General features: G+C 37.1%; 1 protein-coding gene across 2 annotated transcripts in view; it reads right to left on the bottom strand.

Moving 5' to 3' along the window:
• tanc1 (tetratricopeptide repeat, ankyrin repeat and coiled-coil containing 1) overlaps positions 1-17127 on the bottom strand; it is a 104828-nt gene that overhangs the window by 81469 nt on the left and 6232 nt on the right. For both annotated transcript variants that reach the window (XM_023336943.1, XM_023336942.1), the window contains exon 2: positions 12008-12101. In XM_023336943.1, coding sequence (XP_023192711.1) covers positions 12008-12068 — 61 coding nt within the window. In that variant the 5' untranslated portion in view covers positions 12069-12101. The remainder of the gene's footprint in view (positions 1-12007; positions 12102-17127) is intronic.

Here is a 17127-nt window from a genome sequence, read left to right on the forward strand (position 1 = left end):
GCCTGGTATCAAGATTACTAATTGCATACAGATTTTTCTTGTGAAATTTCCAGGAGAAATAACACACATGAATAGTAGGACACCCCATTTAGTAATCCAACTATACTTTGGTAGATCAAACTAATATCTATTCAGACCAACAGTCAATTACTTTTTATAACGCAGATAAATTGCTTAATCAGGGAGTCATTATGACCATTTTGCCATTCAGAAGCTTCAAAGAAATGCAAAACACAAAATTATGCAACAGTAAGTCTCTACAAATAGTGATTTATAGAGCAGAGTGATAGTGGTGCAATAAGAAAAACAGTCCACCTTTTTTTTAATCTCTTCTACAGTTATTTTTATAAGTGTTTGTTGTTGAATCATTGACCAACAAAAAGGAGAAAAAAGGAATATTCACATTTTCTTTATAGCACAACTATTAAAAAAAATCCCTCATGGGTTTTTAATTGGGTTAATGAGAATGTCAAAGTCACAGCTGTTAAGTCTTTAGGACAAAGGGATCCATGGACCCTCTCCGATCAATCATATTAATGCAGTGAACAGCTTTAGGTCAATATTGGATCATGCATGAGATTCCTCTCCATCTGGATGTTTCTTTGAAAAATGTCAGAAACTGAGGATCTGCAAAGTTATGAATGAAGGAACTCAAAGCCACATGGGACAGAACGCAAGGCAAAAGTGAAATGTGGTTTTCGGTCCTGTGTTACCATGGAGATTTGGCTTAATGATAGATTTGGATTGCCATTAGCACAGATCATTAGGCAGAGTTGCCTCTGAGGCTAGGTGAGGTCATGAGAACACCAGTAACCTTTAGAAACCAGCCTGTTCAGTAATACTAAATGGACAACAATGTAGTACAAAGGTTATCTACAGAGACTTCTAAAGAGTAATCCCAAAAACAAACACGAACCAGGAAAAATCTTGTAGCTTTTGAGTAATTATGAGAATCTCAGATAATGGTGGAGTTTTGCAAAACTAAATAATCAATTGTGCCTTAAATGATGGGTAGCACTGACCAATGAACAATTCTTTTCACCCACTACCACTGTTCTAAAATACTGAAAAAGCATTTGCATTCTTGCTGGTTTCTTTCATTTTCTCTTTTTATGGTCCCACTGCTTCAGATCAAACACATTTTATCATCTGGCAACCATAACCACTGAGGTCTAAAAGATTTTGAGTAGTTTAACTTTTTCAAAATTTCTGCTGTTCTTGAATCATTCTACATTGATGCACAATGTGTTGTTTTCTGAGATCATTTAGCCTACTTCACCTTGTCAGACGGCTTCCATTTAACCAATTTCTTATTTGTACAGGTCTAGAAGTAATTATGAGTGTGCTAGTGGAACTGAACTTTCAGAAAGCAGTGATTGATCACAGGCAATTTTGTGTGTTTAATAATATTCTAAAATTATGTTTCTGTTAACTAAATATCTGTCTCAAAATGGGGCACGAAAAATAAAAAATGAGAAAAACGGAGTCCCGCATCCAAACTGCTCCTGTTGGCAATCAGCACTAGTACCAGTTCTTTTGAAGGAGGGCACAAAAGCGCTGGGGTCACTAGTTCAACCTGTAGAAAGTCTCACTGCATCAAAGATACTACATGTGGCTGCCAAAATCTGCTCTCAGAGACCTTGTGAGCAAACTAAGCTGGACAGAGAAAGAAAGACAACAAGTGGTTTTAACAGACAACCACATCTCCTCGTCAATGAGCCTGACAGTGTGATGGCACCGAACAGTATCAGCATAGCAATGATAACAGACAACCAAGACAAAACTGTTTCAAGTTATCGGAAAAATATTGGAAACTAAAGCATGAATAGCTATGAGGTGGATGACCATCTCTTCCGACAGGGCCTGCGGAAGGTATGAAAGCTTATTAGGGAAGAAAAAAACAGACAGAAGGAATGTGCCTGCCCAGGAAGGTCATGCTGTAATTAGAAAAACCTGTGGCCTACTGACTTCCCCAGCCAATGAACTGCTGTCACAACCACCATCACCTTTCAGAAGATCATCTGAAACACCCTGGCATGTTAAGTGATAAAATGTTTTTCCTCTGCTTTGAAGTCTGAGGCGGGTTGTGAGGGGTGACAGGCATTTATTGTTGTCATGTAACAAATGAGATCACTCGCTGCTTTTATCAAGTCCTCATGTGTGTGCTTGGCTTGTTATTCATTGCTGTGCCAACCTTCCAATGTCACAGGTAGGGAGTCGGGGTAATTAAAAACAGTGACAATTACAATACACTATGGGCATGTGGGGTTTTTTTCTAAAATTTCTACATATTTTCATTTTATAGCCACAAACTTCAATGAATTTTACTGTCTCCTTAAAGTAAAATTGTTCAGTAGAAGGAAAACTACATGTGATTTTCAAAATATTTTACAATTTAACTTCAGCCTCCTATTTTTTGATACCCCTAAAATAAATTGTGCACCAAATGCCTTCAAAAGTCAGATTACATTTCACTTGTGTTTTAGTAAATCTCAGTAAAAATTTTGATGATGCATAAAGGTCTCAGAGATTTGTTGGAGACAATTTGGTGAGCAAAAGGCATCGTAAAGAGCAAGGAGCAGAGCAGGAAGGTCAGGGAGAAAGTTGTGGAAAAGCAGGATTATGTTATGAAACAATATCCCAAGCAAAGCTCTGTCCAATCCATCATCTGAAAACGTGAGTAGTGTTGCACAACTGTACACCAATCAAGATAATGTTGCAGGGAGAGGGTGAATATTAATGCACAATGCACTGTAAATAAATTTAGAAAATAATTTATTTTCCTTCAGCGTCATGTACTTTATCACATAAAATCTCAAAATAAAAACAAAGCAGCAACCACTCCTGCACTGAACCCATTCTCAAAGGATGTGAATGCTTTTGCTAAACACTGTAGTTTTGTGTTTAATAATTGCAAAATTTCAATGAAAAGAGAGAGCAAGGTGAGGTTTAACCGCAATTTATTGCTTAAACTGAATCGTGCCTGTCTTTACAGAGAGGTGTGTACATGCATGTTACAGGAGTGGAAAGAGAAGAGAAAAATTATTAGCTTCATAGTCTTCATTCTCAGACATCTCAAATCATGCAAAGTATATAATGGCTGGCCCCAAATATGCCACATTAGACTTAAAAAAGGAAACAGACTGCCCAACCAGGTTCACTGGTTTCCCCAAGAGCCCTTATTTTGCTTTCCAGTAGGAAACACTGGGCGTGTCTAATGTGGATACACCTGAGGTTTGCGGGTGAGTGGGCGTGTTGGGGTGTGTGTGCGCGTGTGTGTGTACGTACACGAATGTGTGCAAGTGAAAGATGTGGTTTTGAGCTACGCCCTGCTAATCGTTGCCTGCTGGCTGCATAGTGCTTTGATAGCCATGTAGGTCTGCATACTGAATGGTCTCCTTTGTAAAATCAGGTGCATTCCTCTCCAATTTTATAAGTCCTGCCATAACTGTCTGGACATGAAAATCTATATAAACATGACTGGTAAATAGAAGAGCAAACAAGTCACAAAAACCCACTGAGCAACTGTTACAAAACCATTTTGTGTTTATTCAATTTAGAAAAGGAGAATCGGCTAGAAATTTTATCAGAATGTAATTTGTTGACGTTTTAGAAACAGTTTACAAAAACCTTATTCGGAAACAGAGACAAGTTAACAATAAAAGGACACTAAAACCACATAGCTGCTTGAATTATATCCTAAGGGGTGCCTGAATCCAGTCCTCGAGAGCTACTATACTGTAACATTTAGATGCACCGCTTCTCCAACACACCTAAATAAAATTAATTGTTCATTATTTAATATTTTGTTAAAATAATGTGCTATAAAATTTCTCAATACTTATTCTGTCCGTATATATTAGAAAATAGTATATTTTTATTCAAGCTCCAAAGAATATGCAATTTGCCATCTACACAGTTTTATTGAGAAGAGCAACTTTTTCATCCATTTTATGATTTTGAGGACAAATGATTGTAAGAAGATTCATAGCTAGAAGATCCAAAAAATGTGGTAACCTGTATCAAAAAGTTAGTGGCGAGACACATGCATCAGTTCCCATTAATAAAAGGACAGCCAGGTGTACAATGTGCAAACTAAGCCCCCTGGTGCTTTTCCATAACATTTTTTAAGCAGACATCTGACTCAAGAGAACTTTGTAACATGAACATATCATTTTCAGTGTGATGCAAGTCTGAACTCCTGCTATCTGTAACAGAGACAGACAAACTGAGGGGATAATTTGGCCTTTAATTTGCTGTTCAGAGAATGATAGATGGTGTTCTTCATATATCAGAAAGTGAAATGCCTGTCCAAACTTTGTTTCTCTGTTACAAAACAAACTATAGTTGTGGCATTAAAGAGCTTCCAGGGTTCTTAGTTTCATATAGCTTTTAATTTGACAAACAGTAATAAGAGTGGGGGTGATTTCCTAATTCATAACTACTGATTAAATTATTTAGTATATTAAAAAACTGCAACAAAAAATCAGGAGAATGAAATAAATGTTGATAAATGCCTTACGCAGAAGGAAGTTGATATTCGCTCTCTTTCCTCTATGATAAAAATGTCTTATGAAACAACTGTATATTTGGCATGTTAATCTCAACTGTTGTGGCAATATGACATCCCATGAGAAAAGTCAGACTACTTCACACAACTTCCTTTTCTAAGTTAAATTATGAAGTACTGCTTAATGACATACAGAGTAAACAAACAGAAGGTGGCACCACGGCTCATTGACCTTCAGACTGAAATGAATCATGAGTAAAATGAGTTTCAATGCAAATCCTATGAATTAAAAGGGTTCAACAAGCAATCAAGCATTGTATGGCCTGTGTTAAATATTTTAGCACGTAATCAGTTCCTTTCTTGAAACTTGTTTTTAGAGGATCATTGCTTACAGGTAATGAAAACCCATAAATGTGGATTGCCACATAAATGCAATAAAAAAATGCAATTTCTTTTTAAAAATTGTCAGTCTGCTGAATGTGTTGTACTGTATGTGTACTCAGTACCTTGAGGTACTTTTGCATTAATTACTGCATCAATGCAGTGTGGCATGGAGCCTCAAAAGTTTCCTTGCAGAGACGCTGCACTTGGTAAAACAAGTGCAACAAATGACAAGAGTTCCCGAATCATCACTGACTGTGAAAAGTTCAGTCCTGAAATCTGTGCCCCCAAGAGTGTGCAAATATGATTTCAAAATAAAATGCATCTGAATAGAGAAACTTGGACAACTGAGCAACAGCCCAGTTAATCCAGGTAAAATGCTTCCAATCTGTTTTTGGTTGAGGAAAGGAAACCCTTCATCCATAATAGTAACAGCAGACAAGATTTGTCAGAAATGTTTTTTGTTTTGAAAAGTAACTGCTCAAAACAAAAAATACCTGCAAAAATACCTGTCCTTTTGTGGGAAATTCTTCCCACAAAAGGGAAAGAAAACTCCTCTCCTGGTTGCAGATGAAGAAAGAAAGCAGACGACAGTGTAGGAATGTCTGCAATGTCAGCTGTTCTATTGAGCCTAACAGCAAGAAAAATAATGCAAAACAGGAATCAGCATAAAATATTTTACTTTCAAAGAGGTTCAATAAATTCAGACCCACAAACCACAACCTCAGAATTATCAGCTTTAGCAACACCTTTGGCATTAGAAACGTGAACAACCACTGGAAAAAAACACAAATACAACGTTGCAACCAATTTGCTTTGGCCTGACCTTTAGCAACAAATCACTGTTTTGTGTCAAAACAACCAAAGAGCCCATGGAAACTGCAGAGACAGCATGTACCATTCCCCGCCACAGCTGAGGCAACAGAGTGCTTAGGGGTCTCTCCCTCATGCTTTTACTTTGTACACAGATCCTCTAAATCATGAACATTCCCTTCATTTTTTCACATAATCTCTCTGAAACGATGCTGGCTTTAATTAAGATTTACTTGTTGGGTAGAAATGACATTTGAGTCTGGAAAACTGTGCAAATCACCAAATAAGCAATGCATTATATATATATATATGCTCTCTTTTTGCAGTTTGGCTTATCATCTATTGTTTCTCATTAGAAAGATTGTGTCTCAGCTGAGCCATAAGGTGAGCTTTGGAGCACACAGATGTTATCAGAAATCAACACGATGAATGCAATGAAAACTGCTCGTATAGATTCTGTATCCAAGCATCTGCCCTCACTCATTCTCAATAATGAAACAGTAATCCCTTAAAAAGATTGCCTTCGGGTCTACTTGAGAAATGTTTACCCTGTTGTAGCAGGTGTGTGTGCAGCTCCCGTTTCTAAGCTGTTAAACAACCTGTGACAACCACCCACTGTATGGGTGACGTTTGAGAACGCAACATTTGTGTGTGCGCGCGCGTGGGGGTGGGTGTGTGCGTGCGGGTTGTATGTTGGGATGCAGAGGAACAAACAGCCGGAACTGTTATCAGCCTCGGTGAGACCACGACAGATCATGTCGCTGTGATTAACCCTGCGTCTGACAGAACAAATGTCTGGCAGCTGCTTCAGGCTGCCGCCCTCATTGAGTGAAAAGTCTAGTGTTGAGTTTAACCTCCAGAGGCATACCCTGCCTCACAAAGTAACACTAAGCAATCAAAGCTGGGTCAAAAATGGCATTACTCTTGGTCACCTGAGGGGCCTATTAAAGATACTCCCATAGCAACAGCAATGGTTTAATGCCAGACACTTAACACCAGAAAGCCAAGCTTTTAAGAGCGAAGGATTTCTTTAAAAAGGGAAGAAGCAGGTCCCATGGGTCTGTTTGTTGAAGGAACTATTAAACGTTGATGGGAAAATACATCCATAAAAAAATAATTGACGAGGGTTGAAACATAAGGATGCGTTATAAGATTTGGTCTGTGTTTAGACATGAAAATGCCTTTTATGTTGTTCATTATTTAGAGCATATTGCGCCTATAAACTAGTAAGCATCTCTGAAAGCCTCTACTTTTGTGCTTTGTTTTTTTTGTTTTTATTGTACTTTTAGTGACCAATAAATCAACTGGTCTTTCTGAAGTGCAACTAGCTGGTCCCAATTTTCTAAGGAAACATAGAAACTCATTTGTATAAAATTTATTTAGTTCAACAACTGAATATAACTAACATAATTAATATAATATATAACTAATATAACCAAAATAAAAAAGCTATAGCTACAGTGGACCCCCGGTGTTTGATGGGGTCACAGACCACAGCCGCCTATGAATAGCTAAAATCTGCAAATAGGTGAAATCCCCTCTAAGAAATATAATGAATGCCCATTTCAATAGTTTAAAGACCAAATATACCTTAACATGCATTAATATGCATAACGGAAACTGTGTCAGCACTACTCCAGAAGCTAACATCTATGGACTTCCTAGAGTTGAAAATTAATGAGCAGCAGGCATGTAAAAGAGCTGACAACAGATTCAACTGAGCAAGTAGCACAGCTACCTAAAAATCTAAAGTAGGCCTGCTTTATATTAGAAAATAATGAAAACGGCAATAATATTTGTAAATATTGTGACGACATTATTGGCTGTGGTGACTATTTTCTTCTTTACTCATTTATTATCCGTGATTCTTAAACCTCGAGACTCTGCCCAAATGGCTAAATATTAAATTTGAATCAAAATGAAAGTTCATAAGACTTAGAATGCATTAGTCAGCAATTAATGCACTTCACACTGTCCTTTTTATATATGAATATTGCAAATACCGACATTGTGATGAAAAAATATTTGCAGTATATTGCCCAGCTGTAGTTAGAAGTCAACAAAAATCAAAAAAGACAACAAAAGTTACAGGTAATATTTTAACTATAATAATCAAGATGCTTGAGTCTATATGCTATGGTTTCATGCTGGTCTGTGTGATGTCAGAACCAAACCATAGGAAATGGCAGATTTCTATATATTGCTCCTTGATCTTTTGCTACTGAAAAGTACGAAGAAAAAAGCATGGCTGCTAATGTTTGAAGTTCTGAAATTTCTGCATAAAAATAACCGTTTTTTTAATTCAGTAATGTAACAAACCATAACTCTGCTTGCAACTAGAGTTACAGAAAAACCTGATTTTAGATTGTAAAACACCACCGCAAAAGAGCAGATACCATAAACTAAAAAAAGAAGTGAATCTGAACATAGAGTCCTTGCAGGATGAAAATTTCCAGAAGCAAAAGGGAAAGAAAGATCTAGGAGGAGCACAAGATGGAGAGACTGAATTAGCAAAGTTTGTGTTTTTGTGGTCTTGGCAATGGGGAGATCCCAAAGGAGAGCTAATGACTGTAGTGGTATCTGGCATGAGGACCAAGTTTCCTTGACCATATTTAAGTTGCTTTCGGTCCATAGCCACAAAGTCATAAGCAACATCTGCTGAGGTATCTTGCAATTATAGCATTATCAAAGTCTTTCCTCCCATTTATTTCCACTGTGACTTATATTGCTTAGATTTGCCCAACATTTTGCCCTAGTTAAAAAAAGCCAGTTTCATTTTGACTAATGAAAACCATTTTTACTGATGGGGTGAAAATTATATTTGTTCTATCATGTAATAATCTTTAAGAGGGGGTATCATATTTTTCATGCACACAGTGCCATTTTATAGCACAATCAAGTAACCATGTTACCTTCAGTTGTTACAAAAGTTTTGTATATGTGAAACAACTTAAAAGAAATTTGACTTTGCAAATTATCATTTCAACATTTTTTAGCTTTATGTTATGTTATGTTATGTTATTCCCTCATCAAAAATATAACTGAAGTGTTGCTTTGATTCTTTCAAGCATATTTGAGAAATCTTTTAATCTCCCATGGCAACCATTCAGCAGTACAAACGCTTAGTGCGACCGAGCGCTGCCTTTAAGGATGAAGGTCCTTCTCGGAACTGCAGTTTCAAAGTTTTGGCTTCACAGAGCAGCCCTCGCCTCTGACTCCCCCACTCAACTCCTCCAGACTAGCCAGCAGTAATTAGCAAACACCTGGTGGAACTGCTTATCTACTGGGCTCATTATGCAAGCTACTTCTCAGTGCAATGCTGGTAAAATCCTTGTCAAAGAGTTAATAGAGGAGCAATGTTGTGATGACTTTCTGAAGGCGGCATGTCAGAAACAGCAAGAGTTTCTTAAATATATAGAGGCCCCAATTTCAAGGCATTAAATTATATATATATAACACAATTGAAGATAACATAGTCACTTGATTGTGTTATAAAATGATTACATGTAGCTGGAAAACAGCCTTTGAGAAGCTCTTACTCTTTCTGATACAGGACCTTCAGGATATCATCTCAACAAAGTTTCTCCCTGATTTACAATTGTTCTTAGGCACTTTGGACTGAGAAGTAGTTTGTATGGCAACATTAGAATTTGCGTAGTTCCACCAGGTGTTCGCTAATTTCTGCTGCCACTCGTCTGGTGGAGCTGAGTGGGGGAGGTATGAGCTCAGCTAGGGACAGGAGCTATACTTTTTTGTTGGTTTTAATTTGTACCGATACATCTCACCCATAACCTGATGGATTTCAATATATTTTCAGTGTTTCAAAGAGACAGCTCTATAAGACTGTGCTCTTTAAAAGAAACAATTGTTCTTTTTTTAAATAATCTTTTTAATTGTTCAGGTTACTCAAAATGTACACACAGAAAGTAGAAAATAAAGTAATTTGTTTATTGCAATTCTTAAAGAGAAATCAGCATCAGCTAAAATTGGCACCAGGAGGTCAAACCATTACTATACTGGTGATCAGAAATAGGCCACTACTACTTCTTTTCACACCTTTTGTCTTAATTTTTTTTTTTAATGGGAAAATGGTGAAACCATTAGAGGATCACAGGTTAAATTTTTTTTTAAATTACAGAGTTTAACTTTAAAAATTGAGTTGAAAAGAAGAGAGCTGTCTGCTAAATGGAGGAACAACAATAGGGCACAGTGGCCACTGCTCAGAGCTGAAACTCTGTGACCTCTCATCTGTCTGAAGTGACCTGAACAAGAGAAAGGAGTGACCAGATTTTATTGTCTCGGCATGTGAAAAAGACAAGGAGCTGCTTGGGCTTGATAGATGGGGGCCAAGTGAGAAAAGTGACACTGGGAATAAAAAGAGTAGTATCCCGCCATGAAACATTCGACCCTCCCAGATTTCACATGCTCAAATTCCCTTGTATTCAAGTGTAGATGTGTGTTAGTGTGTCCTGGATAACAGGGGAGCTGTGTATATGCAAGACAGGTTTCAACAGCCTCATGAAAAGCTTTGCATGCACGCTTTTATAGTCGCTTCTTTTGCTGTTGTATGCTAGAAGGCAGTGGAGGTGGTGTGACGGCGTGCACAAGCAACTCTTTCCCCTGTAATTTCAATACTGACTGAGTTAAACAAAAGCAATGAAGACAGCAGAGCTATGAGACATGTATCTACATCAGAACTGCTGAATCAGTCTGTAGAAACCACCACCGAAGTGATGGAGCAGGTCGGGGCTGGTAGATGGAATATAAACACACAGTGTCACCATGGCCTGCCAAGATGGATCATTGGAAGAGGCAAATTACGTGTACAACAGACTAGTCTTCAATGTACAGCTAAGGATGATGCATGGTCACAGTGGAAGGCTAGCATACAAATTTCAAAGAAAAACATCTGTTCTGACATAATAAGGGTGTACCTCAAGTCAAAATTATAGCTAAACAATGGGAGGTATACTAGTCTCTGAGTGTGAAGCGTTTAGCAATAGCTGCAGGAGTGTGCAACTAATGACTTGTTGTATGTGAGCAGTTCATTTTCTTTTCTGCATTTCTTTTTAGAATGACTAAACTCCTAGCATATCTAGGGCATTTTATTTTGAGTTTTATTTTAAATATAAGTGCTGTTTAAAAGGCCAATCAACAGTAGTTGCCTCCAGTTAAGAACTGGAGGCATAGCTTCAAAAGACTGTGATGCCTTGATTGGCATTGTTTTGCACAGGCTCAAATAATGCATATGAGATTGTGACCATGTATGGAGGTTTTCAAACTTTTTTTCAGGCTTGGAGCAACTCAATCTGATGCAACACGATCTGGTAGATGAATTTTAAAGTGCGCAAATATATAGATTTAGGTAATGGGACAAAAAAACAATTTATTTTTAAAGTATTTACTATTAAAATATCTTCATTCCAAATATAGTGTATTATTTTTTTCAAACAGATATTTCAAAACTACAGCATCCTATGTTTAGCAATCAGTGCAGCTCAAACCATTAAACGAGAATGCAGACCTATTCCAAGACAGACATAGATCCAAATCTCAAAAGGATAAGACAGAACATTTCTGAAAACAGCTAACATAGCTTCAGCATAGGGTTGCTTGTTGTGCTATGGTGCATTTACTGACTGAAAACGGATTAGATTTAGGCGTTTCCAACTAGATTCAAGGCCAATAAAGCTGAAAATCAGCTAATCTCTAAGTTAATTCTTTATGTGTATCTAGTTAAAAAAGTAAAGTAACTTATGATTAATCAAAGTGAAAGTAACCTGGTAATGAGAACTCAAAGCTGAAAGAATACCAAACTATTGACACTGGCCATGTTAAAGTTTAGGACATCATCACAGACAAAGAAACAACTCCCTTTATGGATTTTTGTAATAGCACAGTTAAGTTTACATTACAGACAATGATACCAAAATATAGCTCAAAGCCATTATTTACAAACGTCTTTATTAACTAAATTTATATTTTAACAAAAAAGAAAAATTAAAAGTCCAGAATTTGTAGTCCAAGCCCAATATTATTATGCAACAGTGACAAAAGGAAACACACACTGATCTTTATGTACAACACCATAGGGTGCTTTTTATGTAAGACTTAATATATTTATGAATATAAATCCTAAAATGAAACTTTATTTGATTTGGTTTCTTTAGCTACTCTATGTTATTGCATTAGTTTGTCCAGTGTATGCATTAGTTTTCTTGTAGCTTTTTATTGGTTGTCCAGGTAAAAACCTCAGAGTTTAATCAGGAATAAATAACATGAAACAAACAGATGTACACATACCGGATTCCTTCTTGTTCCCTTTGCCTCCATCTCTATTCTTCTTCAGCACAGCCTTGAACATGATGAGGTTCCTGGAATCCTCTCTTTAAGGCCCCTGAAGGAAAAGTGTATACAGTGAGTCCCTTACAAGCAGAGCCACAGCTGTAATGCATCCATTGTTCCCTAATGGAACAATGAGGAAACCGTCCTGCAACACAACCAGTTTCATTGTTAAATATATATTATTGTCCATGCACCTGCAAAAAGGAGACTCATTTGATGCAGGATGTTTATCCAAAGCAACCTCTACAAGTTAAAGTTTCTAAAACCTGATAACACTGTGGGTAAATGCTGTATGTGTCAAGTTTTCCCACCGCACTCCCAAACCTGCAGGTCATCAGCAGAGGGAAGCATGGAAAGAATGCTTCAATATTTGAACAGAAAAGGACAAGTTCTGTTATCGTCTTCTGCAGGAAAACACTTGGTCGAATGCCCCGAATTCCACACGTAATTGATGTTATGTGCCTGAGCTACAGGGCTTTCAATTAATATCCTTGGCTTTCTAAGACTGCTGTGTCTTTGGAGTCCTCAGAGTTAAATGCTAAGAAATAAAGTCAAGGTCCTGTCTGGTTGTGCTTGTTTGCACTGGAACTATTCTTAGTCTTATGTTGTTGCACCATGGTTAAAACATTCCTAATGCAGCAGCAGCAGCTCTAACAGTTAATTGTAGGGGATTTCTTTTTTGTTTCTAACCCTTTAAAAATGCATCGTGACCTCCTGCAGTTTATGGCATTTTAATAGTAATTTCAGAGATTTGTTTCCCCTCTGAAAACATTGTTTTTAGCCAAATAAGGACACATCATCTGCAAACAAAAGCAATTCTGAGCCAGAAGCCAGCCTCCACATTATCTCACTGCTCCTACTGTTGCTGTGGGAGATGCTATCGATTTGCCCTTTTTCATCCATGACGGTGTTAGATGGAACTCTGAAGCAAACCCTCTACCTGGAGTTTGAGGAGGTGCATGGCAAAACTTTAAATCATTCCAACTCCTTCGTGACCAATCAATAAATAAACTTTTCATTGATTTTGAGACTTCATAGACATGCTTTTGATCAACACTGGAAAAATGTACTCTACTCTAGATTTAATTTGATCATTTAGCATTTGATATGATTGGTTAGATGTGTTTGAGAATGCTTGAACAGCTGGGCAGTATGCAACATTCAGCCTAAACCTAAATCTACTGATATCCAGAATAAAACTGAAAATAGAGATAAAATTGGCCAACTTTAACCTGATAAGCTCTGTTTGATCAAGAGGTGAAATGCTGAAAAATCTAACATTTTCCCTACATATTAAATGCATCAAAAAAAGGAAATGTACCATCTTCAGTCAATGAACACATTAAGGAAACACACCTTCCTGAATCTATATCTTATTTTTATTAATAATGAAAAATAAACAAAATGTACACATGCTTTGATGTATAAATGGAGGTTAATCCTGTAGTTCCTTTAGTCTCACGATTACTACTTCTATACAGGAAATGTTAGAAAAAGCAGACTGGCCGTGGTAATGCTTGAAATCAGTATCTACAAGAAAAAGGTTAAATCAGAAAACTCTTCAGCTCTAAAAATGACTAGAGAATCAGAGACTCAGCTCATGTTTTTAGATTAAAGAATCCTGATCAGTGACTGATACAAACGTAAAAATAATACTAAAAATTCAAGTCTTTCAATGATCAGTGAATGCACAACGCCTAAGAGCTATCCGATCATGGAAAACGAAACACTTTTTAGTGTCCAAGTTTCTACCTAAGGAAGTATATTCAACACTTTTTCTATAAATGAAGTCAGAGGAAGTACATTATACATATTTAATCACAAACTTTGTTGAAATATCATTGTGCACAATCACAATTGCTAGGAATGCTTGGATTCAATATTTGCTGTGTACCATTTTGAGTTGAATGCATTAAAGTTCTGCCTAGTTCTACTATATTTGGACAGTTGAATAGACTCTTCTCTAAACTTCTCTAAATGCCCAAATAGCAGTATTTTGTTCAATGGCTTAGTTCCTAGAGTTAGTGGAGAGTGGTGGGGACAAAATAATAAAGCAAATGTCTTGAAAATTACAGTTATTCACAACGGATATATTTATATTTCGATATTTTCCTTAAATTATGCAGCCCTTGTAAAAAACCATAAAGGAGCCAATTTTCTACATCATGTTGAAACAAGTCTGCGGTTCATTCATTGTTATACTATAGAGACATCAAGACTTATACAGGTTGACGATGTAATAACACATCATCAATCATGCTAATTGGCGATATTAGATGTTGAAATAGATTACAATGCCAACTCTGTGATAATTATGTCTGTTTTAAAATAGTAAAATCCCTTTTTTCCAGTCCCTGCTTTGAACCGCTTCGTTCACATCCTCCACTGCCATTGCTAAAACATAGCAGACAATCAACTTCATCATTCACAACTTCTCCTTCTGTTTGCTGATTGGCCCAGTAAAAAATCTACCAGAGGGAATCCAAGTGAAGGGGAGAAAGGCCAATCTGTGCTACAGTCGAGATTTTATTCAAGCGGTATTGCACAGGAAAACAATAGTCAAGCTACTATCACCAGGTTCAGCACATTTTCTGGGGAAAATGCCTGATATATTATACAAATCTAATAACTGTGCCATTCTGTATTCCGACTAACTTGTATAGAATGGCACAGTGCACTACATTGGCTACTTAAACTGTTGAGTGATATCATATGGGAATATGCTGCTCATCTCCACAGTTACAATGAACAACACCCAAAGGAAATGAGATACACCCTTTTAAAACCTTAAAAATAACAACATGACTAATTTTTTCCCCCCCTTTCAAAGGTTACCAGAAACAGACTCACACGCATTATAAAACTCAAAATAAAAACTGTCATGTACTGTACCATCACATTTTATTCACAGTTAAGCCACTGTCAGGCATTAATTTGACCTATGTAACAATGACACAAAGATCAGCACATACCATTGAACAAAACTGCTTAATTGGGGACATAGCTGTGACCTTTCAGAGAAAGGCTCCTTAGAGAGGAGCCGTGGACTGTATGGTATGCAGGATGATGGGATCAAGATTCCTCAAGCTCAGGTCCATCCAACTGCGTTTAAGACGGGTTCAAATACATACAAGGCCCCCTTAGAAGGGGCCTCTCAATATTACCACACAGCAGTGAAAGCAGCTCAGAGGTTCACAGGTTTGCAGACACATGCTGGTTGAACAGACATAACAGACTGTAAACATTCACACCTACTAATAGAAACAGCAGAAAACCATGGTCGCCTTGCCCTCTTTGGTTATTTAAACAGAAACAACAATGTAGCTGTTCAACGTCTTCAGGGACCTTGTGGCATTTTTATCCAGACATATTTCAGCAGGGAGATGGTTACTTTGAAAACGCCTAAAGTAACAATAAAGTGCAGTGTTAAGACGGGTTCTTTTCAGGAAAGAGAAATTGAAGTCTCTGCTGGTTCAAAAGGTGCCGCCGGTTATCAACGTGCGTGTTTTCTAGGTCATTCCTCATGTGATGCAGTTCAAATCCAAACAAGCTGAGTAGAAAAGATCCTCACCTGCACAATGTTGACATGACATGGGGTTAATAGGGCTATGTGGCTACTCCAATTATCTAAGAAAAACAGCTTTATAGAGAAAAAATTGGATTGTTTGCTCAGAATGCCACTGGTAAGGAAGCATTTTACCTCAACTGGATGCTGGTGAGTAAGAGTGAACTTTGTCCTTTATTAGGTGGCACACAATAATGAAAATACTCCAATCAAAACCACTCCTCTCCAAGTAAACAGCTATTTCCCACTTTAAGCGTTCGCTTTCCAGTTGAAATGCTATGCCAGCTGTCTTTATCGACCAGTTTCACATGAATAATCATGCTCAGATTTCAACACAGTTGGCATAGCAACATGGAAACTCTGAAACTGGTGCCGACCTTCGAAATGCTTTGATAAATGCTGTCGAAAAGTGGAACATTGAAATTCTCATGTGAACGCTGTAATTATCTATTCTCTTGTTGTCCATTCAACGAGGGCAGGAAACAGAACCGGCCTGGTCTGTGAGTTCAAGTGCTTCAAAACAATGGCGGAAAAAAAAAAAATCATCTTTTAAACAGGAAGTGTGGGGTGTAGGTACAAAGGAGAGCAGTGTCAGTCACTGTAAACAAAAGGTTATTATTCACACCAGAGCTGAAGGGAAAATACAAACGAAGTGATATTTATACTGAACAACTCTACTGGTTCAACTTCTCCTGTATTCATGCCAGCAAACAGAGACAGTCCTTGCACAGAAGGGAAATGCATAACCTCGGAAAAACCTCACTGCCTCTCAAGTGTTGTTTTGTTGGTTTTTTTACATATTTTTTCAATTGCTTATTAATTCATTTCGCACCAAATATCACATTAAAAATACAATTTTAGGGTTATTGATTATATTTTTCTGATTTTTGCTTAAAACCATTCTAATTTAAAAATAATTGTTAAAAAAAAAACACTCTCTTAACATTGGTATTTACTTTAGTGATAATTCTTACCCTGAAATGAGTCTGTTTTTGGTAAGACATGGACATCAACACCAGAATAACAGGGAATGTTCTTGTAGAGAGGTTGACTGAAGCTGTAACAGATATGGGCTGAAAAGCCAATCAGCGAGGAAGAAGTCAACTTCAAAAAAGTTCCCTTTGAGGAAATACACGGACCCAGGAGATTAATATTTGGAGACAAGTCCTGTGGGCTGATGAAACTAAATCTGAAATGTGTGGCCATGATGATCATCACTGCATAAAGAGGAACAAGGGAGAATCTTGTGTAAGAAAACGTTTGATTATACAATCTTGAAAAGTAAATTATGAATTAAAATTATGGATGTTTGATATTTTGTTGCTAACTTTGGTGCTGACCAATATTAATCATTTTTTGAGCATTTTGATATCGGTCAGAAAAAACTGGGCCGATATTAACAGCTAATATTTATTTCTAACTTGTTGCCATTTGTTTTGTAAATTTGCTTTATTTGTTTTCGTAAATGTCATATCGGTGGATCCCTAATTAAAACATTTGTTTTATTTACCCA

Source organism: Xiphophorus maculatus, chromosome 7 (assembly GCF_002775205.1).
Source record: "Xiphophorus maculatus strain JP 163 A chromosome 7, X_maculatus-5.0-male, whole genome shotgun sequence".
NCBI classification, from domain to species: Eukaryota; Metazoa; Chordata; class Actinopteri; order Cyprinodontiformes; family Poeciliidae; genus Xiphophorus; species Xiphophorus maculatus.